This window comes from Nyctibius grandis, chromosome 5, assembly GCF_013368605.1.
Source record: "Nyctibius grandis isolate bNycGra1 chromosome 5, bNycGra1.pri, whole genome shotgun sequence".
Taxonomy (NCBI): domain Eukaryota; kingdom Metazoa; phylum Chordata; class Aves; order Nyctibiiformes; family Nyctibiidae; genus Nyctibius; species Nyctibius grandis.
In genome coordinates, this window is record NC_090662.1 from 14,245,264 (window position 1) to 14,269,312 (window position 24,049).

General features: G+C 39.1%; 1 protein-coding gene across 4 annotated transcripts in view; it reads right to left on the bottom strand.

The window, feature by feature from the left end:
* Positions 1-24,049, bottom strand: part of RSBN1L (round spermatid basic protein 1 like) — a 54,177-nt gene that overhangs the window by 8,381 nt on the left and 21,747 nt on the right. For 2 of the 4 annotated variants that reach the window (XM_068401647.1, XM_068401645.1), the window contains 4 exons: positions 17,355-18,001; positions 5,102-5,239; positions 4,764-4,906; positions 1,032-1,199 (listed from right to left, as the gene is read on the bottom strand). In XM_068401647.1, coding sequence (XP_068257748.1) covers positions 1,032-1,199; positions 4,764-4,906; positions 5,102-5,239; positions 17,355-18,001 — 1,096 coding nt within the window. The remainder of the gene's footprint in view (positions 1-1,031; positions 1,200-4,763; positions 4,907-5,101; positions 5,240-17,354; positions 18,002-24,049) is intronic. The other 2 variants (XM_068401649.1, XM_068401648.1) reach the window with 2 other exon arrangements.

Consider the following 24,049-nt stretch of genomic DNA (forward strand, 5'->3'; position numbering starts at 1 on the left):
TAATTTAAAATAATCAGATCTACACAGTATCTCAGCTCTTGCCCTGCTACCACTGCTCAGTCTCAATTCACTCCAGCTTCTCACAATCAGAGCAAGCATGAAGTTTAAGGCTCCAGCTATCATGAACCTGAAGAGGAAGTAAACTGCAAAGCCTCAGAGCCCCAAATACAAACACATTAACATCTGAACAATCCAGTTCTTCCCCAAGGGCAATTATTCTCACTTTATCTCAAAGAACTCACGCACTGTGACACAAATTTGCATCATTTCATCCAAAGGGAATTCACTCTTCTAAATTCTAGGCAGATATAAAGAGCAAAAGGTGTTTTTATTGTTTACATATGCAAAGGTAACCTCCAAAACTAAGGTCATTTTCCCAAACCAAAGTCAGAAAATCCTGAAAAATCTGGGCCAGGAAGCCCGTATGATTATGGGCTTTTTATTTGGCTAAAATGTAAACAGCTTCAAAAGAGAGAACATTCATTTCCTGAATTTCACACGGGAATTCCAAAGACAGACACCAAAGAATATCACACAACCTTCAACAGGATTCTTCCTAGGTGATCTACTGTAAGTAAATCACAGTTATAACAGCCACGACTGAAGCAGAAGCATAAAAACTCTGCTCATCTCCAGATAACACAGATAATTGCCCAGAAGTCTTCACATGCACCTCTGAGGCAGAAACGCAGGTCAGTCCGTAGGCACTACTTAAAGCAAAACAAAATGTAAAGTGTTTTTACATCTAACATGAACTCAGTTACAGTAACTCAATTATAGCTATTAAACTGTCCTTGCAAGGCACCTTTCTAATTTCAACCACACAGCAAAACCATACCCTATCTAGCAGAGGACAAACACATCTAGTGCACAGAGAGAGGGGGTGTGGGGAGAAATTCCAGTATCTACTAAGTCTTCAATAAATCTCTAATACTAGATTAACCTATTCTGTGCTCCTTCTACCAATGACAAACGGAAATTCAGGCAAATATTTTTCAAATGCCCAGGTGAGTAAGTCCATCAACACATACCACTCTCCACAGCGCACAGCCTTCAATACTCCCACAGCAGCTGTAGTCTGTCGTTCAAAACCTTGTCCTATGTGATCGGCATGGGCTCGTGTCCGGTCTTCGAATAGCATTTCACGGGGTTCGCTGGTTCGAGGTAGGTACTGCAAGTTTTTTATTTCATTGGTAGTTCTGTATAAGAAAAATACTATTAGCGATATAGAAATTTCTCTTAATTACCTAATTTCCACCCATAGCCAATAGGATTGTTTTCCTCCCTTCAGTGAGAACTTAAAGAAAAAAAACAGTAACACTTTAGGACAAATTAAAAATGTAGTGAGCTATGCAAAAAATCAGAACACCTATGTAATAAAAAAAAACAACACACCAAAAAAACCCAAACAAAAAAAAAACACAAAAGCCAAAACCAACAACGAGCCCAGGAGCATTATTTAAGCTCCGGCCTGGGCCTTCAGTCCTGGCCTGAACCATGCTGCAGGAGCACTGGTCTTCTCAGCCAGACAGAGATGTCTTGGGCCACAGACTTGCTTCCCAGCTTGACCTCAGGACGGCTTTGTCATGACAGACCTACCTGGCAATCACTGGACCTGATCCTCACTGGCAGACTGACTTCCTGGCTTGACCTCGGACCTGCCCCATCACAACACACTTGCCTGAGGCACCAGAGTCCGGGCTGAATCAGGTCCCCAAAGCCCAGGTCTACTCTACCCGCCTCCCTCAGGCACTGTGAGACTGGGCCCTACCGTAATCAGCCCCTGGCAGAGAACTGCCAGCCTTTGCTGCCTCCTGACTATTAGGTATACATTTCAACTGTCCCTAAAGTCATTTTTCATCACTTGTTTCTATCAAACTGCTGGGAAATGTGTGTATTTAGTTCCATGTTGTAGAACTGGGAATGAGAAGCAGCAAAAGATCATTTCTTCAGGGTTTAATGAAAGTGAAGGAAACACTGCAGAGCAGAAACAGAGCCACAAGACCATTTTGGCCACCTGGAGACAACATTGTGTGCCACATTTTTCCAAGAGCTGTTTATAATCATAACATAGCCAAGGTTGGAAGGGACATCCAGAAACTGTGTAGCCCAACTTCCTCCACTCAGCTACAGCAGTTTGCTCAGGACCATGTCCAGCCAAATTCTGAGGAACTCTGAAGACAAAGACTCCACAAGCTCTCTGGGTAACCTGTTCTAGTGTTCAACCATCCATACAGTAAACTACTATTTTTTTTCCTTATTTTAAATGGAATTTCTTGTAATTCAGTTTTTCCCCTTCACCTCTGGTTGCGTCACTGGGCACTGCTGAAAAAAAGTCCTTCTTACAACCTCCCATCAGACACTTATACACATTGATAATGATCCCACTGAGCCTCCTCTCTTCTCAAGGGTAAATCCCAGTTCTCATGCCCATCTTTCATGTCACCAGACCTGCTCCAGTATGCCTGTCTCTGTCTTGGACTGGCAAGCCCAGAACTGGACATGATACTCCAGATGTGTCTCACCAGTGATGAGCAGAGGGGAAGAACCACCCCCCCTCAACCTGCTCGCAGTGCTCTTCTAATCCTGTCCAGGAGGCTGCTGGCCTGCTTTGCCACAAAGGCACACTGATGGTTTACGGTCAACCTGTCATCCACCAGGACCCCCAAGTCCTCCTTTGTCAGACTGCTCTCCAGCCAGTTGGTCCTCAGCCTGTGCTGGTGCATGGGGTTATTCCTCTCAGGTGCACGGCTTTACACATCTCTTGTTAACTCCATGAGACTTCTGCTGGCCCATTTCTACATCCTCTCAAGGTCCCTCTCACTGGCAGCACAACCCTGTGGTGCATCAACTACTCCTTCCAGTTCTGTATCACCTGCAAACTTGGTGAGGGTGTGCTCTGTCCCATAATGCCAGCCACTAATGGAGATGTTGAACAGCATGGGCACAAGGTATTAATGTCTGGAATACTCCAATAGTGACTGTCCTCCAGCTGGACTTTGTGCTGCCGATCACAATCCTTTGAGCGCAGCAGTTAAGCCACTTCTTGATCCACTTCACTGTCCATGAGTCTAGTTTGTCATTCATTAATTTGTCCATTAGGATGTTATGGGAGACAGGTATCCAGTGTGGAAAGCCTTGCTAAAGTCAAGATAAACACCACCCCTGGCACTCCCCTCATCCTGTAAGCCAGTCATTTTGTTGTAGAATGCTACCAGGTGAATAAGGCATGGTCTCCCCTTTGTAAATCAATGCTAGCTATTCCCAACAATCATCTTACCAATGCTTACAAATACCTTAGGGGTGGGTGTCAAGGGGATGGGGCCAGACTCTTCTCAGTGGTACTCAGTGAGAGGACAAGGGGCAATGGGCGCAAAGTGAAACATGGGAAGTTCCATCTCAATATGAGGAAAAACTTCTTTACTTTGAGGGTGACAGAGCACTGGAACAGGCTGCCCAGGGAGGGTGGGGTGTCTCCTTCTCTGGAGATAGTCAAAACCCACCTGGACATGACTGTGCAACGTGCTCTGGGGGAACCTGCTTTGTCAGGGGCTTGGACTATATGATCTTCAGAGGTCCCTTCCAACCCCAACCATTCTGTGATCTTGTTCTTTATGCTTGAAATGGCGTCCTTCCCAGGATGAAGGTGAGGCTGACCGGCCTGCAGTTCCCCAGGTCCTGCTTCCTACCCTTCTAAATCATTGGAGTGACATTTGCTTTCCTCCAGTCCTCAGGAACCTTTGCCAGTTGTCATGACCTTTCAAAGACAATCAACAGTGGCCTTGCAATCATACTGGCCAGCTCCCATAGCACTTGTGTGTACATCCCATCAGGTCCCATGGGCTTGTGTCTATCTAATCTGTATGTCTAACATGTTCTTTAACCTGATTCTCCTCCACTGAAGCCAAGTAGTCCTCGCTCCAGATTTTCCTTCTGTCTCCAAGACCTGGCATTCCTGAAGGTAAATCTCACCAGTAAAGACAAGAGCAAAGCAGCATTGAGTACCTTGGCCTTTTCCATGTCCTTTGTCTCATTCAGCAGATGCCTTACATTTTCCCTAGTCTTTCTTTTGCTGTCCATATGCCTGTAGAAGTCCTTGTTGCCCTTCACATCCCTTGCCAAATTCAACTCCAGATGGTCGTTGGCTTTAACTGCATCCCCTTCATGGCTGGACAGTCTCTATACCTCTGAGGCTCCTAACCCAGCTTCCACTTCTTGTATGCTCCCTTTTTATGCTTGAATTTTGAACAAGAGAACTCCAAAGACATAATTTCTCATGAAACATAATATTCAGGTTCTGCAGAGGACATCCCTACTCTCAAACTGGTACTTATACCCAGTACCACAGCAAAGCTTAAAGATGTCACTTAGTGTTGGAGGTGTCACCTTTCAGATGAGAGAGAAGCCCTTGTCCCTTAAGGTCTTTAAACATCCACTCACATTTAAGAACAAGGGTATTAATTCCAGTCTCCAGGCATACATCAGTAATTGCATGCCCGTGCATGTTTCCCTGCAGTTTTTACCTTAATTTCCTACTAAAGCTCCAAAAAGGAGTAGCACCTTACTTGGCCAGATAGTAAACAATTTTTTAAAAAATCCACATCCTTACAAGACAAAGCAACTTAAAAGTATACTTTGAGATGAATATTTACAGAAATTCACACTAAGATACAGTTATCAACCAGTAAAAGGTTTGGGATAAAATGAGTTTTTAGAGAAAGAATACTAACCAGATATTTATCAAGCAAAATAATTCAACTTACCTCTTCCTTTTGAAAGGTGACTTTGGCATATCAGCCACAGGGATCATCTGTTCTCCTGGACGTACCCACATAATGGGACCATCATCACTGTCTTTACGACTCTCTAATTTTAAACTAGAAAGTGTTCCCCATGGCAGTGTACACTAATGGGAAATACAAGCCACAATTTTGAAGTGAGTTACTTTAAAACTTTTTAAAAGCAGCCTTTATCTGTCACAATGAAAACATTTATCGACCACTCAATTATCTAAGCAAGTATCACATACTCTCACTTTATTATAACAGTACTAGACAGTATATTGTCCCCCTTCTCCCAACACATTCCCTTCTGTCCTTACTTTTAAGAAGGGTGATTCTTCCAACATATCAAGGAATTCAGGGAAGTAATCCCCCACTTCCTCATCAACTGCTCCAACCAGGCTGATCTGTCTCATTGGGCCAGCTCTATACGTACCATGAGAGTATGTTCTTTTTACCTACAAGTAGAATATGACAGCAAAAGTTATACCGAGTCCACTACCACTCAAAGTCTAAATTCAACAAAGACCTTTAATCTCTATGCTCATGTCTTCTGATTGATATTAGTCCTACAGTCTTCAGCATACTTAAGACTATTACGAAGTCAATTAGGATGAATTCATCACCAAAGACAGAAGTTCTTATTAAAGATACATGACAACTTGTATTTTATTTATTTTAAAGTCTGAGTTTAAAGTTTCAAGAAAATAACATTCCAAAGTAGTAACTGTGAAAAGCTACTAATGTATGTTCTGCTCAATAACTAGTAAATAAGGATTCTTATCTGGATTACTCAAGTCTAGCTGAATTTTTACCTTTTTCGTGTAACAGTTAGGCAGAACCCTGAGTTACAACTAATTGAACTCTAAACATTTCCTCTGCTAATCATCCTCTCCAGTACGGCCTCTGTGTGAGCACATTAACTGGAGCTAATTATCACAGTGAAGACAAGGCTCATAAAGAGTTACTACGGGAAGAGAGAGAATGACAGTTATTCCTTCCTTTTTGCTGTGCTAACACGTCTTGTGCTCCCTTAAAACTTCAAGGGCTGTAACATTCACCTCATGAAAAATCTTTTATTTTGAACTTGAACAGAAGTAGATACTGTTAAAAGGTTTTTTTCATTAAACTGATCTGTCATGTTACATCAACAAAATACTTAGGCAGGAGACTGATAAGGATCACTTCCCCTTAAGCTTCTGATCTCCTATTTAACAGGCTGAAAGACACATGGTATTATTAGATGAAATATGACCGGATCAGAACAGAGGAAAGAGCAGATGGATTACTGCACAAACCAAGTAAGGCTCTTGCACTGCATCTCTAGACATTCTGCATCCAAAGCAAAACAGGAAAAAAAGGTGCAAGGAAAGCAGAATGAAGTACTGCTTAGCTATGGTCCTTACTCAGAGAGACCACTAAAATTCCTAGGAACTACAGCAGTGCAGAGGAGAATTAGCAGCAGTTCCTGAAAACAGGACTAAACCATACAACATGGAACAATACTGTGCCCTTCTGAGAAGCCAGACTGATGTACCCAGATGCATTCCAGAAATGCAGAACCAAATACTCTTCTCCAGATCATCTCAGTCATCATACACACTCAGAAAATGGAGGACTAAAAGTAGGATTTTATAAAATGTCTGAGCTAAAGTAATGGCAAGCCATCACAGCAATACTGGAAAGAGCAGTACTGCTAGACAATCATGTTCCCCAAATCCTTAGTCGTACATTCCTATAGCTTTTTCACACGGACAGCTGGTGATTTTGTCATAAAACATCAGAAAACATTAATTTCTGCTGAATCTGCATCAGCTCAGTCCTCAGCTATATCTACACTGCCACAAAGCATCAGAAGCTCACACAACCAAAGCACTGGGACAAAGAAGGAACAGTCACTTCTCATTACTGACTTACTGGATAGACCAATTCCAAAGTACCCTAAAACCACTTTCTGAAGCTACAGACAGACATAAATCTGTTACAGTTTATTGATAAACCTAACATGCAAAAGGATGTTTCTTCCAGTGGCATAAGCATCTTAGTATTCCACCATTCTAGGCCAGGATATTAAGCTACTGTTCTCATCCACACCCCTGATTAAAGGGAACCATTTTTCTGCTTTTTTCCTTGCTTCCTTCTGCTACCACTACCATTCTCCCAAGTAACAAGCAATAGGACAAGAGAAAATGGCCTCAAGTTGTGCCAGGGGAGATTTAGATCAGATATCAGGAAAAATTTCTTCACCAAAAGGGTTGTCAAGCATTGGAACAGGCTGCCCAGGGAAGTGGTGGAGTCACCTTCCCTGGAGATATTTATAAGACGAGTAGATGTGGTGCTTAGAGACATGATTCAGTGGTAGACATGGCAGTGCTGGGTTAATGGTTGGACTCTATGATCTTAAAGGTCTTTTCCAATCTACATGATTCTATGATTCACATAGCATATGATAAACTAGTTGTGGAACTACTCCAATTGAAAACTCTACAACTTCCCCAAAAAAACACTAACTGAAGTGATGTTAGGAGAGGCTGTGAAGCTTTCAGCTGATCAACTCACCCATCTGGCTTATGTACCACTAAGTGTTGGCTGTGAAGCATAAAGTCAAAATGTTTAAGTGCAACATAATCCTTGCTTAAGGTGGATCAGTTAAGGAATTTCTTATATATTCCCAAAAAAGACCATGTCGCTGAAAGTTAAAAGTGAAAGATCAGCTCAACTTTTTTAAGCATTTGTCCATCCCAATTCACTCTTAGCTCTCCTGATCAGTTACGTTCCCCTCATTCACCAGGTAGAACAGATTCCTTTTCAAGCTTGGGAGAGGTGAAATACCAAAAATAATGCTAAGATAATGTCAAAGTTACAAATGATGAGCGGTTTCTTCTGGGACCACATTCAGAGTCCTATCATTGCAAATACATAGAATTAAATGTTTGAGTGTTTAAGGACTCTGGGGGATTAAGCCCAGGCAGCAGCTAAGTACCTTACAGCCCCTTGCTCACTCACCCCTCCCTCCATGGCTAGAGACATGGGAGAACAGGAAAAGCAAGGAAATGCATGGGTCCAGATAAAGACAGTTTAATAAGTGAAGAGGAAAGTGAAGAAAAGAGAAAAAAACTCCAAGTGGTGTTTTTTACCCTTCACCACCTCCCACAAGCAGATCAATGCCCAGCCAGTCTCCGAGCTATAGCTACCTTCCAGACCAACACCCCCTCCAGCCCCCTCAGTTTTTTATTGCCGAGCATAATGTTATCAGGCATGGAATATCCCTGCAGTCGGTCTGAGTCAGCTGTCCCAGTCATGTCCCCTTCCCAACTTCTTGCCCACCCCAGCCTACTCACCAGGGGGTCCAGAACAGGGAAAAAGAGAAAGCCTCGACACTGTGCAACCGCTGCTCAGCAATAGCCAAAACACTAGTGTGTTATCAACAGTTTTTAGTCACAAATCCAAAACAGAGCCCCATAATAGGCTGCTATGAAGAAAATTAACCTATCCAGACCCAGTATAAACAGAAAATAAATCCATGCTGGTGAAGAAAGGGGAAGATCTGCTCGCTCTTTTTCCCTTCTTTCCTGCTAGCATTAGGTCTTCCAAAGGTGGACAGAGAGCCAGATTAGGGAACCAATCCGATTTTAATCCACAAATTACCTGAAGAATTTATTTTAGAAAATCACATAAATAAGAATTAAATAAAGACATGGGCCATAAAGACTAATGCCTGGCCAGAAAGAACAAGATGGAATCTGGAAGAGGAGGCAGCTGTTGGCAGTGAAAAAGTGACTCCAACCTCATCTCTTCCATGGCCTGGGTTATAGCATCCTAAACTCTAGAGTCAGGTCAGGGGTTATATTTAAATGACACTACCTTAGATTAGGCTCAAGAATCAGAAAAACACATATAAAAAGGTGAGGTCATTCTTAGAGGGAAGAACTAGCTAGCAAACAAAATTAAGACTGCTACTACGTAATAGTGTGAAAACACCAAAAACCTTCCACTGATGTTTGACCAATGACAAAAGTAAAATTAATCGTCTTAAAAGGCAACAACAAAAACAAATACGATCTATGGTATATTAGATAACAGCAAAATTTTCCTTTCCTTTTACTGTCAGTATCCTTTGGCTGGTTTGTTCATAGGAAGAAAAAAAAGATATCTCTAAATATTCCTTAACTCACAAAAATCATGCTGATGATGTACTAAAACCACTACTACTTCATCTAATTCTGTACATTAAATTAGGCACTGACCACAAATCAAATATTATACACCTTTTATAAGGTCATCTTCCTGAATGTAATTTTACACGTTACAGTGTGACTGTGTTTTTAGAATGTTACAAATTTGCTCTAAATAAATAGCTAGAACAATCGGAATCCAGAATAAAAGAAGGAATCAATGACATGCATTTCTCCTGGCACGTGGTCAACACATCATACACAAAAAAAAAAATCACCAATTAAATGCAGTACAATACAATGGACAGGTAAAATAGATAGAAAAATATAACTAAATGAACACAACATAGCCTAACTTCTTTCTTCTCACATAGCTTAAATTTGAAGTATGTCACCTAAAAACACACAAAAGGAGACTGTGTCATTCCTTGCATCAAGGTAATGGAAAATTATGACATTAAAACCATCACTGAATTCAGAACTAGCAAAACTTGAGAATTATCTGCTTCTGACTAGTATGGCATCAACTGATTTTTTAGAGTAACTTAACTTGCTCAGTTTAAAGTAAGGAGTTCTAAAAAGTAAATATTTTGGTATAAACGTCTTTGTGTCTAAAAGAATCTTAAGACTAAATCTGAATGTATACATAATAGTGACAACAATATATTTGAGCTTTATCATCCTACAAATAAGAAACATTTTAGACACTATATGTTAAAGATGTTTCAATTTTCTGTTTGAAAAAGACACAAATTGGAAGGAACAGTCCAGAGAACCCAAGCATTTAAAGAGCTTAATTTAAAAAAATGTAAACTGGGACAAGTCACAACTGAATTCCTGTTTTTAATACAGTAGGGTTTTGGTTTTATTTTTCAGTTGAAGTTCTAACATTTTCCTGCAAGAATTTTAAAGGTTTAAATGTCTTTCAGTTTTTCAGCTTTAAAACCAGCAAGTCTGGAAAAGCAGTCCTCATAGAACCAAAAAAAAAAATCCAAACCCACTGAACCCAAAATAATTTCAAGAAATCCGCAAAGAAAGCCCCAACAAAGACTAAGAAAAACAACAAAAACACTAAATCACCATAAAAATATGCTGGGAGATCAGAGGGAATAGTGGGTTTCCATTTCACTACACAAGTGCACAAGCAATGCACTTATGCATTTGTATCTTAAAACTGAAAACATCCGGCTTCACATTCACTGTTATTCCTCTAAATCTGTTATCTCAAACACTATAGTAATGAAGAGGCAATGTAGCGTTCTTTCTTATTTGGTACATTTTGAAGAAGTGCCCAAATGGTTTTCTGTTCCTTGCCAACTCTTTTCAAATCCTTAAATGCTTACATATATTTTCCATTCCAAACAGGAATCAATACTGAAGCATCAAAGTTCCACTGAACAAACATTCATCAAAATTGCTCTGAGTTTAAAAATACTTGCAAATCTACTTGGCTACTTTTTACTTTTAAGCCACATGTACTTCATACTACTCCCCCTCCTTTTTTTTTTTTTTTTAAAGTCAGGGTTTTGGTATCAGAATAAGATGCCATGACAGCTCTAGCATTACTCAAAGGGGATCTATTATCATTAAAGCTTTAATTTCAACAAACGCACCACTTCCCAATTAGAAGTTTCTGAAAATACAATCCCAAGATTTTTACTGCAGTTCCACCAATGTCCTTTTACCACTGTAGTTTATCACTTCATATGTTTCCCCCTGCAGCTAATCCTCAAATAATATGATGGATGGACAGATATTTTTAAAAGCAAGATGACCTATTATTCTGAATTCTGGTGACACAAGAACAGCAAAGCAGTCAATAAAGAACTAAAAAAAATAATAATTTAAGAATAGCTTCAATTAGATACCTTCATGGAAAATGACGCTGTGAAAGTAAAGTAGCTATTATGTTGTTGTAACTCAGGAAGATCTACGACACTGTTCAGTCTCAGATCCTGTTCAAGCTGACAGTACAGCCTCTACGGTTTTGTTTAGGTCTTTTTTTTCTTAATACAGAATATGTGACCAAAAAAGCAACATACAACTGTAATTTCATATTTATTGGCTGAAACTGTCAAGAAGCAATCTGGAAAGGTAACTATTTTCTAAGGGGAAAACAAAAGAGTGTGTGTTGCAGATTTCTCGTGTCATTCCATGTTAACTGATTCTTTGCCCAATGCTATCCAATAAGTGAAGTATTTTTTTGCATGGAAGACAATAGGCTGCCATGATCTATCAAAAGTCTCTTACATATAGTCTTACAGATTATTTGATTAAAAAAGAACGAGGCAATACATATGCTTTAACAGAGCTAAAATTCAATTTTTCATCACCCATAATAAAAAAAAAAAAAAAGGAGGCAATACTTTGGGGAACTTGTGTAGCAGCAAGCAGTTGCTAAAAACCATTAAATTTTTTTTAATCACTAACCAAACATTTAAAAAGCTTAAAAGCAAGGAGCGAAGACTATTGAAAGCAAAATTCTACTGAAAGCTACTGAAACAACTGACGAGATACATAGTTCCAATATAAAGAATTCTTTACAGAACACAGGAAAATACAATGTATGGAAATAGACACTGTAGTCTTTAATGATAAAAAAATGAAACACTAACCAATTATTTCAGACTTTCTTTAAAGAAAAATATTTTCTGCAACTCCCCTCAAATACTAGAACAAGTATTTTCAAGCAGGATTTCACAAATTAGAAAAGGAGTAAACAGCAAAAGCCTCTCTGCAAAAGATAAAATTTTAGAGCTAAACAAGGAGGAGACAGCAAAGAGAAGATAATATTAAAAAGGGCTAGAAGAGAACTGGAATGAAAAGCTCTGTGTCCAGAACTTTAAGTAAGGACAACCACCCATCTGAAAAGTCACAACACAAACATGAACTATCATTACTATTGCACTTCTTCCTCTAAACTACTTGTGTTATTCTTTACACTATCTGAATATCCAGTGTCCATCACAGTTAAAATAGGCAACATGGAATAAGTTACTTCAGACTGGGGAAAAAAAAAAAAAAAAGTTATTCCTCTGAAGATACAAACTGCCTGCTGTTACGGAATGGGGCTGATGGCGTAGTACCGCACTCATCCTTGAGCTACCCCTGGCATAGTAAAATAATATGATTTGCTAATTCAGCAATAAAACCAATCACTCAGGAGTACATTAAGTTTTCTGCTGGATTAACAAAACAAATCTCTAACTGGCCCACCAGTTAGAGAAGCACCACAGGCTGGCACAAGAACACACAACTGGGAGGAAAGAAGCAAGAAGGACATTCTCTTTTAGCAGCAACATCCGCTAGTTTGGCTCTGACAATCTGTCTAACTGCACACTGAGCAGCGTAAAATACAAGTGACTTTTCCTAAACTGAATAGCTTACCAATGAGTATCCTCACATACCCTACAGTACGAAGGCAGTAAGCGAAAAAGAAACAAAGCTTTAATAAATCAATGAGAACTCAAAACAGCCTCTTCAAAGCTGGAAGAGGATAAACAGACCATCTTAAAGAAATATGTGTCAAAAGAGGCAAGACATAGAAGAGTTAGAGACCATTTAGCCTAGTTTCAACTTCCAGAAAAAAGGTTAGCTAGATACTGCTGTCTTAACCACCTAGAAAATAAGATGGTAAAGGCTAATAAATATGGACATGTCAAAAATAAACCAACCAAGCCAAACCAACCCTTCCTTCTATGACAGGATAGGCTTTTTCAAAGGACCAGTACACACTTTGACATTTGCATTATGTTCTCAAAACTGCTAGAAGAACATGGTCTAGTAACAGCAAACAGTGGGCAGTTTTCATTTGTCTGTGTTCCCATAACTATCAATACGAAAGGACCAATTTTGTGGCATGCAGCAAGGATCTTTCCTCTGAACACAATGTATGCTCATTAAACCTGCAGGTAACACAAAGCTACAAGCCTACTACAGGAAAGGATCAAAACTAACAAGGTCTTTCATAAACTGGAGAACGGGTCTGAATACACAGGATATAATTCAATTTGAATACAAGAACTACACTCATATATACATTAACTCCATAAACAGGAAAAGGGGAGTGACTCACTTAGCAGGAGCTGCTGCTACAGCAGATCACAAACTGCTCTGAAAAAGGCAAGAACAGATAACTAAGAGCAATAATTTACAAGACACTTGAAGCAATCTTATACTCCTTGACAACAATACACCAGGTAAACACCACCCATTTTCAGTACTCTGTTTTAAGAAAAATAAGGATGACTGAAGAGAGCAAAGCGGAGAGCAGTAAGACCGATAAGGGTATAACATGTAACAGTAGACTGAAATAACTCAAATTACTTCATCCAGGGAGTGGGGGGAAAAAGGAGCTGTTAAGCAATCTTCAAATACAGAGAACACTGAAAGAAAAGCATAAACTGTTTACCATGTCCACTAAAGATCAGAATAAAAGGACTGGCAGGAGGATTAAGATAAGAGGACAAACAAGAAAAAAAGATTGTTCAACAGATTTCTTTGGGAAGTGTGGAATCTCCAGCAAACACATCACACAAAACATTTGCCAGATATAGCTTAAAAATTAGTCAATCTTGTCTTGAAGCACAGGAATTGTTGGGTATTGCTCAGCATTTTACTTCACCTGCACTAAGAAGTTGCCTCTGGGACAAGACAGAAGCACAGGAACATCAATCCACTAAGCATGGTTACGGTTAAACATGAAGTATGTGCTTTGGGGTTTCGGCAAGGCAACAAAAATTTAGGCATGCCCAGTATAAGGACACAGTAATGGGTTCAAAATATTAGAGGCATTTGCCTTAACAGCACTAAATACCTTAACTGATGTAAAGCTGCAAGGAGGTAGCAAAAGCTGATTATTTACGTTCTTTGAAATCTTCATGAGCACCTGACAAGTCAGATTCATAGCTCTCGGGTAACTGATGCAGCTGTTGCCATCTACAAAAGTGACGGAACCTACGGAGGTACCTACGGTGGACAGTTTTCCGCCACCAGAAAGAGTGACTTACTGGCTACAGGGATATCCAGACTAATTCCATTTTGCCCGTTTATCGAAATAGATTGACTAAGTCTTACAGACAGTCCACAGAAACAGGGCTGTTCCACTAACCTAAAAAAGTTTAAGAATTAAGGAGTACTTAAACACAGGCCCAAGCCAGGTGATTAAAAACTCCCCAGTTCCTGTCGCTCCCCAAATTTAAAAGCTATTTCTGAGACAGAACCAGTTCCAACACAAACTCCTCTCTCCTGTGCCTGAACTATTCTCACAAGCTCTGCCCACTTCTAATGTCCTAACAAGTAAAACTATATTACTTCTGTCTGACACAGGTATATTGGGAAGCGGACAGGAGTTCATTTTCAACTCTACAATTGTGAAAACTAAGTAAATTACTCAAGAGACTTCCCAGGCAGACTTAGGAGGACTCCAACAGTTTTGATCTCACCAACAGAATTTACTGCGGAATCTGCCTCTTACCACACAACTCAGTGACTTTAAAATATGCATTACTTGAAGCCAAAAAAACTCACCTGCCGCAAAAAAGGAGGTGGATGCTTATTGAGTAGTACGGAAAGAATCGACTTGAGAAATAAAAACTCTGATAAAATACTCAATAATACCTTCCATTTCAGGCTTAGCTCTTCGCTCCTTTTTTATTCTTTTTTAATACATTTTTAGACCTTTTAAAATACTTATGTTTGTCAGACTGATTACGTGTGCTACAAAAGAGTTCTCAAAAACAACCAAAGAACCTCACATACTAACGTCAGCCTAATTTCAGTGTTTTAGTTAAAATTAGCAAAGCAAACCCCAAGTTTCTTAAGGCTAAAGAAGGTTGAGATACTGAAAGCAGACTTGATGAAATGAAGTTCCTACTTACACATCAGAAAATGACCTATGTCTCAACCGAGACTATACAACGACTGCTAGACATTGCTCGGGCAGCTCAGGACAACAGGGAACACAGCAGCACAGGGCTTTTGCAATGCATGAACAGAACACTGTATTTAAAATTTCATTGAAATATACTGCAACAGCACATTAGAATCCCTTTAAGATTCACAAAGAACAACGAGACAGGAGAAGGTTATCAATCTGCACAAAACATAACAAGTTACGCAATCATTTAGTACCTTTTATAAAGGTAGGTGGAGGCAGAAAGGTGAAAAAGAGGTAACTGATATTAACAAATCAGAAATTTACACTCACGAAAAAGATACAGCTGAAGGTTAAAACCACAAAATTCACAACTCTCAGGTTCAAAAAGGTCTTGTCATATCCCTGGAGGATGAGCACTCTGACTATTAGACACTCACACTCCTTCCTAGACATCTTTGATACTGGCCGCAGTCAGAAAGGAGAATACTAGGCTAACAACACCTTTAAAATGTAGCAGATCACCCGAGTAAGACAAAATAAGCAGCCAGAAAAGACAAAAAATAATGCAATAAGGGAAAACAGAATCAATAGCTAGCCAACCAAGATACTGACTTAAATACTCCAGGAAATAGCAATGCTGCACAGAAGACAATATGAATTAAGTCTGGTGTATGCCTGTATGCATTATTTATACACACTACACCCTTTATGTTAGCAAAAATACAGGGAGCCAAGCGTTTTCTGTCAAGCAACTCTGACAAGTGACAAAATGCTATGAAAACTAATTAAAAAACTGAGAGAAAACAAAGGAAAAGAAGATACCAGAACCAAACCTCCAGCCAAGTAAAATATGGGTTAGAAGGCAGACTATGAAGTTGACCATTTGAATGCTATAATAACACAGTTCAGCTTCTTTCATCTACTATATTCGCTCTCTGTTCCTCCTTCACTTACAGACAAATGGGAAATTATGATCTCAAAACCAATGACCATGGGACTGATTTAACTACAGATATTGATGATACCATTGTAATACCAAGCTAATTCATCCTTTCAGTAAAATAATTCCACTATGATTCACAAAAATAAAATTTGGGTTTTTCTTAACTATTCCTTAGGGCAGTACTAGTACACAGCTATGGTTGCAATAATGCTGCCTTGGACTTAAAGAACATACTTACAAGGACAGATCCAGCTTTTTTATATAAAATGACCTAAGACAGAGCAGCTTTAGGTAGCTGCCCATAACATATTCTGTGATTTTTACTATTAAAGTTATGATTCAGTTTACACACAGAAAAAATTAGTGAATATACTTCATAGGATACTCCTATTCTGTAGCAGTGGATGTTTTCTTAACCAGCCAGTGTTCTCTTGCAACAACATTTCAGTTCTGCATATCCTTGTGGATAACAAACACCTGAAGTTTGTCAATAAATGCAAGAGTGTTCCATGCAAATGTTTACGTAGCCAAAGAAAACAAAAGCATGTGTTTCATCAAAAAGATGACAGTCTAACTTACATTTGAGCTCATCATAATTGTCTAAAAAATGAAGATTAAAATAGTTTAAAGGTGTTCCATACAACATCTAAATTCACAAATAGGAAGTTAAACAGGCAAATGTGAGCTAAAGTTGATATAATGAAAAACAGCATTGAGTTTCTTCATAAATTGTTTCAGAATATCTGTATTGGCTTTATGTAATACCCTCATCACCAAGGTGGCAATCTAAAAGTTAGAATTTTTTTCCCCCGGAACTTAAAAGACTTGAAATATAAATAATTTATATGCAACAGTAATGTAACTTCTCCAGCAAGTTAATAAATAGCAGAGGTGGTGTTTAATCAGTAGCTGTTGTTAAGGCAGTATACAGTCATTTCTCTCTGGAAAATTTAAAAAGGGAAAGGAAAGGGAAAAGAGGAAAAAAAAAAAACAAACAAATTCAAAAGCAGTCTGCCATTTTGCCACGTAACTTAACAGCTTCCGAGAGAATACAACCAACTGGGGCGAAACGCAAAGGGATTAAGGATCAAATTAGTAGCTACATTAACCAGCATTAAGTTCTCCTTTAAGAATGGATTTAGAAGCCTCAAACTACAAATGAAATAACACCTGTGTACGGGACAGTTAATTAATGTATAACATTGTTCTAATGTCTTAAAGCATCTCAGTTTCTGAAGAAGTTCATACAGATAAACTGCAGTTCAGATGCCCAGACAGCCGCAGTTAAATCATTCTAAATCTTCATAACTCAGGGTTCGGCTCCAGCTACAGAAACAAATCCAAAGAAACTGACACACACATGCAAACACTTCCCCTCCCCCATAAAATCCAACTTTATGTCTCAGTTAACAGGCTCATCTTTAATATTGCACACCTAACTTAAAGAATTTTCTTGTTTCTAGTCTTATGCGTCATCCACACAGCACAGCTAATAGTAACTGTATGCTAAAAAAACCCATTCACAGTTGTTTGAAACCATTATATGACTTTAGAAAGTAAAATGTATAACCTCTTACCTGAGCATGAAAATTTGACATAGTCGTTGTCTCTATATCTTTCTTTCCCAAAATCTCCATTTTCACTGGCGAATTGGGAAAATTAAATGAAAAGTAGTCTAAAAAGTCAGGTAAATAAGTAGCTGCCCCATGAACAATACCCATTACATAGTAAGCTGCACAGTTTTCATTTTCACTAAAAACCAGACCCACAAACTCTTCTGCAAATCTCTCCATCTCCACAGGAGATAAGTGGGAGAGTTCATTACTGTAGGCATGGATAACTGATGCACCTCCGTTAGGCTGGTGCTCAATATGAATCAGCTGTTTGAACTCCAATGTGTCCAACCTTTTGAGTTTATTTTGAACCCGTGGCTCCTTTAACGAGACAAATGGAAACTCACTGTTCTCTGGTATCTTGGACTCACAGTCCTTCTTGGGATCCATATTTTTCCCATTGAAATCCTTAAGATGATCATCTATGATGCCTTTGGCTTCCTGATCCTCAATATCAGAAACCAATCCTGAGCAGATGGTCTGAATGGATTTGCTGTACATTTTTGGACGCTTCCTCTTCTCGTTCTCTTTATGTTTCTTTTTCTTTTTCTTCTTAACTTTTTTAATCTGTAGCTCTTCTGCATTGGTTTTTGGTTTCTCCTTCCCACCTGCTGAGAGGTAAAAAAGATCTCTTAACTATCTTCACATACAAAATATGTATTTAAAGATCAGGATTTGAAGTTACCAAAACCCTCATGTGGCACACAAAGATCAGAGATGAATACCAAGGGTCACAATGTGTATCTTACTGAAAACGAGCAGTAAGAGACACCTGCCATGCTCACATTATGACTGACAAATAAACTGGGAGGGAGGGGGAGGAAATCACAAAAAAAAAAAAACCAAGTTTCCCAAGGCTGCTTTCATGATGACTCACAACCCTTAATCCTACCCTTTAACTGCTCATCAGCAATTACTATATGAGAAAGTTCAGAGACATTTATATGACAGCTGTCAACAAACATTGCCAAACAAGGGGTTTACAAACGGTCAATGAATATCAACCACCATCAGCAAGCTGTTCACAGGACGCCACTGCCAGAACCTACCTTGTCAGATGGCTTTACATGGTCATTCTTCCAGAATCAAATAAACTTTGTTGAAATACATGCAGAAACATCTAAAATCTGACCCCATACTTAAAAAAAATATTTTAAGCAAAATGAACAAATAAACCCCCCAGAAAAACAACCAAATAAACCCTCCCCCCAAACACCAAACCCTCACAGAAATTAGCTTCAAGTTTATATAATATGCAAGTTGAACGGAAAACAAACTGAAACCAAACTAAAGCCAAAAAGTACTCATTTGGGGATAACACGTTCAAGTGATTCCCAAGGTAAACATTCTCCCTTGTTTTAAAGTGTTTTTCTTTAAGTGCTTTTCAGGGATTTTTTTGCAAGTAGTAAGTGTGGTAGCCAAGAAAAATTTCTGTCACTACACTGCCCTAAGGTCTAGAAGTTGAAATAATTTCACGATTTGATAAATCAAATTACTGCGCATATCACAGCAAAAATTATATTCACAAGCGGTTCAAGATCAGCAGGTTCCAACACAGAAGTTTAGAAGTTTAGTCTTGCAATGAAATACACGATTTCTAAGTCATCTCAAATTCACAAGTTAGCTAGCCAGCCTCTACTACTATGCTGTAGTAGACTATTTTCAGCTTGCAATCCTCAGCCCAAGTAATTCACAAGAGTCCCTAAAAAAAAAAAAAAGAAACGAAAAGATCACAACTGTTGGCGTGTGGAATCACACATTCTTGCTGATAATTAAGAGGTTTGGATATGGCAGGTGCAGAGACACTAGAAAGGAGAACAAGCAATTAAGACACTTGCCTCTGAGCCTCTTGAGGTTTATAACAGCAGCTACATACCTCTGGGATTTCTGAAGGGGAGGCAGGCGAGTTAGTTATCTCTCTAGTTCTATTTTCTCATCTTGTGGAAGTAAGAAGTGCCCTGAGGTCACCCATTTCTTACTTAGCCCAAACAAGGAAGTGGGCTCTAGGATTTCTTAACCTAATCCACACAGTTAAGATCTACAAAGAGTCCCTTCACTCTAAATCAGATTTAACATAGCATACTGTATGAGCACAATTTCCCTTTTAGCTAACCAAGTTCAACTGCCAAAAGGCATGGTATCCTCATGAAAATCTGTCCTTTCATTAAGCTAAATTTAATGTAAAACCACCATTGGCCTCTGCAACAGGACTGCTTCATCTGGTAGGTGCAACATTCACTACTTCTTTGTTAACATCTTCCTACTGCTCACATCCTGGGGTACTGTAATGGTGTCACTACAGCACCAGTTCCATTCGGGGGGGGATGTGGGGTGTGTGGAAACAAAGAAATGGTTTATGACAGTGGGAAGGTCCATATTATAGGCTTAGAAATCTCAATCTAAACCTCAAAAAATGGACTGCAGAACAGAATTTTTTTCATCCTCCTGACTGCAGGAATACACAACTAGAGAGCATCCAAGAGTCTACAGGTGTTTCAAACTCTTAAAAATGCTTTAACTTACCATTTTAAAATTGTTTAACTCTAAACATGAAAATTTGTTGCTGTACTGATGGATATCATAAAGTAGTCAAACATTTACAGATATTACATTAGTTTGAATATAGAAAATACGGAATTACAGCACTGAATGCTGCAGCAAGGCGAGGCAGGGGAAGCAGGGATTACCTGTCAACCCACTTCACTACTTCTCAAATGGAGCTCAGATTTTTGTAGGGACTAGTCACTCAGACCTGGGACTTCATGCATGGCAGGGAAAGGATGGAAACTTCTGTTCACTGGGGTACAATCAGCAGGAATATAAGTGGCAACAAAATACAACAACTTCTAAGTTTAAAAACAAGAAGCTATTTGCTATGGCAAGAGCCAGTATTGCTCTCTCATACTGTAGCTTGTCTATTATCACAAAAGAAAACCTTAAGAAGTCTGAAGATCAGCATCTACACATCCTTGCTGAACATCCAGCTACTAAATTACATTCTATTATTACTAGTTCAGATGTAAAATACTTACATAAAAGACGGGTATGAATCTGTATCTGTGCAAAACTACCTCAAAAATTGTTGACTTCCATTTCTACAGTACGAGAAGGAAGATTGTCTGATTTACCCTTTCAATCTGTCCCATTCCCTGCCTTAGTAAAACTTCTGGGAAGATGTAATCAGACTAACAATCAATTTCATTCCACTTCTCCTGTAATACGTGGTGGCTGGTTTTTTAATCCATCACTTAATGTATTTCACAGATGTAGCTATGCAGAAAAAACAACTAACCCCACTTTTAAGGTTACAAAACTACTGAACTACAGCACAGGCTTTGCAGAGAGGTGGTCGATGCCGCAAGCCTGTCAGCATTTAAGAGGCATTTGGACAAGGCTCTTAAAATGCTTTAACTTTTGGTCAGCCCTGAATTGGTCAGGCAGCTGGACTAGATGATCGTTGTAGGTCCCTTCCAACTGAAATATTCTGTTCTATTCTAATAATCAGTAAACAGCACTCAAAAGAGTAAAGCCATGGTCTCAAAAGCAGTAATACTTTTAAGACATAAACAACAACAAAAAAAAAACCATTCTAACATACGCTATTAAAATCAGAGAGACTGAATGTGTGTCAACTTATGCCAAGTTCACATAAACATATCCAAAAAGGTTTGCACTCAAAAGTGGTTCTAAGAACACGTTTTAGTTAACTTGGTATACACCTACGTAAGTACTCAAAGCCTTCTTAAGAGGGATTACACTAAGACATTTATAAAGTGGAGAACATTCATCATTCTCCGTTTTCACACCATCTCCATGAAACCTTTGGAAGGGGGAAAATAAAGCTCTTAACCACAGTGTAAAAATAATTATTTTTCTGGTATCCAACACAGTCCTCCTTCCAGCGTGAAAAGAAATTGTCTGTTCGGTTTTAAATACAAATATTTTAAAAATATAGACTGGTTTTACTTTTGATCATGGCCTACAAGGGTTATGCCATTTCCACATATATCAAGTATTACAGTTCATCAGTACATGCTTTCCCAGATCATGAGAAGTTGCAAAAATGGTGCGCACAATTTGGAACCAAATAAATACTTGCAAGCAGCTTCTCATCTCTGAACACAACTCTCTTCCACAGAGCTTTTTGGATTTCTGTATACCAACAAGGATAGAACTGAGGCCACTTTTAATTCTGAAACACCTGGAAGCCAAGATAGCAACAATCACTGATACAGCAACAAAAGGCTGTATAACAAAAACACGCCAGAAGATCTACTATGGGAAGTAGCAGAGACCTCTGAACTGCGGCTTGCAACTGGGAAGAGATATAGAAAAATCAAAATGGGGAGTCTTTATCCTTGGGAGACACACTATGAATCCCTTCAAGGGTCTGAGCTACTGATGCCACTGGAGAAGAAAAAAGCCTTACTACACAAAAGTCAGAAGAGAAATGGGATTCCAAATGGAATTTTTTCAAAACATTACTAGAATCAAAGACTTAAAAAAAAATTACATGCCAACAAGACTTAGTTCTCTAAAAGCACTTCAAGCAGAAATTGAAAGATAACATGACTTCAAAAACTGATTAGTTGTTTCGAGCCTTTTTTAAATTCACACAAGCTTATGCTACTGCATACACAAGACAAATTCTATCAAGAACTCTACTTCATTTTCACACCAGCAGCAAGTGATGTACTCAGGAAAAAATATTTTTAGATACTTTGGACACTATTTCACAGAGAAAATGATATTTATATTACAATGTTAAATTGAATATGGAAAGACTGGAAAAATGTCAAATTCATAATTATTTGTTCGGCCTTCAAATGCATATATATGACAAAGCTGAGCAATCTAAGATGGGTAGAGTCCAACTCCCCACTCTCCTCTGCCACTGCTCCTGGCTCACAGTCCTACACCATTCCTGGTACCGACTGATGCTCATCTGACTGTACAGTAAAGTGACTTAACTTAATGGCTCAGCAGAAAACTATTCACTTTGCTGCTAGATCAGTGAACAGAATTGGTTCACGGCACTGTCAGACAGGAAATGGGGCATGGAGACCACCAGTAGCAGGCAATGAGGAGTAGCAGGACTCACCCCTCATCAGGGGCAGCAAACCTCTTGATCTGCTTAGCTACACTGTCCACCACACCTTCATCTGTCCACCCTGAGCACTGAACAAGGCAGAAGTTTTAAGGGTATAAAAAATCCCCCTCCCCTGCCCCCCAACACTACCTTAACACATATACGAGACAGGACCAAGTTCCTAGCAAACTTAAGTTTTCTAACCCAAAAGCTTCAACTTTTAAATTTAACATTAATATTATACAATTTCTCAGCTTGCTTTTCTAAAGGTAACATTCTAGTACATTCACTGTAATATGGATCAGACTATAATTTCTTCCCTCTGTCCTTTATTACAGTGAGTATGTGGGTGATGCTGTACAGTGTCTGTCCCCAATACTGCTTTGACGTCAACCTATGCCCAACTTCAGAATATTTGTGTTCAATTATTTTAGCATACAGCCAAAGCGAGGAACACAAACACGAAATGGAAAACTGATGTCTAGAAGTAGTATTTCTCAGCAAAGCTTGAATAGAATCTCACAGAACGAGAAGGCACATTTCTAGCCTAAGGCTTCCGCTCTGCTGAATTGCAAAGACTCTGAAGTAGGTGTTTAAAGCTGCTCAGAAGTAGCAAAGACTTCAATGGCAAAAAGGAATTAGTTTGCAGAAACACTTGGATTGCTATCAGCAATACCCAGTAACATATTTTCATCTTATTCTTATTTTGCCTTAGCTGTAGAGAGGAGAAGAAACACGCTCATTCAGTCACTCTTCTGCTGCATATATCAAAATACTTCAAAGCAAATCATGCTGCTTCTTCCAAACCCAATAATGCTGCTCTGACACTTGGCTAACAGACACCAAAGAAGAACATCTGCCTTCAATGTCTCTCTCAGGCAGTCGTCAAGTTGCCTCACAGCAGACATACAGAATTTGGTGCAAACATAAGCAAGCAATTCAAAAGGCTAAATAAAGATCCAAACGCTGTAGGACTGAGATACCCAAACTAGCTTTGTTTTAAGCAAGATTTGGCAGCAGCGGTGCAATGCTTGATGCCAGCTAACTTATTTCACCTCCCAAGTAGTTAGTATTGAGGCACGCACTCATAACCCAAAACCTTCAAGACAGGTGTTTCGGAGAGTCTTCACCAGCAATCACAATAAAGGTGTGTACCTACACACATACACATACAACTGCTGGAATCTAATTTCAGCCCAGACAGCAGCTGTTTTGAGGTGCATAACATCTTGTGTCTCTGTGTTCTGAGAAGCACTCAGACAAGCACAGCTACTGAAACACCTATAACCAAAACAAGAAAACTTTTCCCACTGCATGATTCAGAAACACAAGACAGAAGTAAGAATTTTCACTTGTTTTAAAAAAGCCTTTTAGTTAAAGTGGGTCCAAGAACTCCTTTGGCACTCCAAGAACGAGGGATAACAAAAGCAGGGTGTGGGGAGAAAAACCCTCAGCACCCATAGACGTTTACATGGACTTTCCCCTTGATCTGATGTTAAAAAGCAGGCTGAGCTCACACTTCACTGGAGCGTGAAAGACCAAAGAACAGCAAAATTTTACTTTTGCTTCT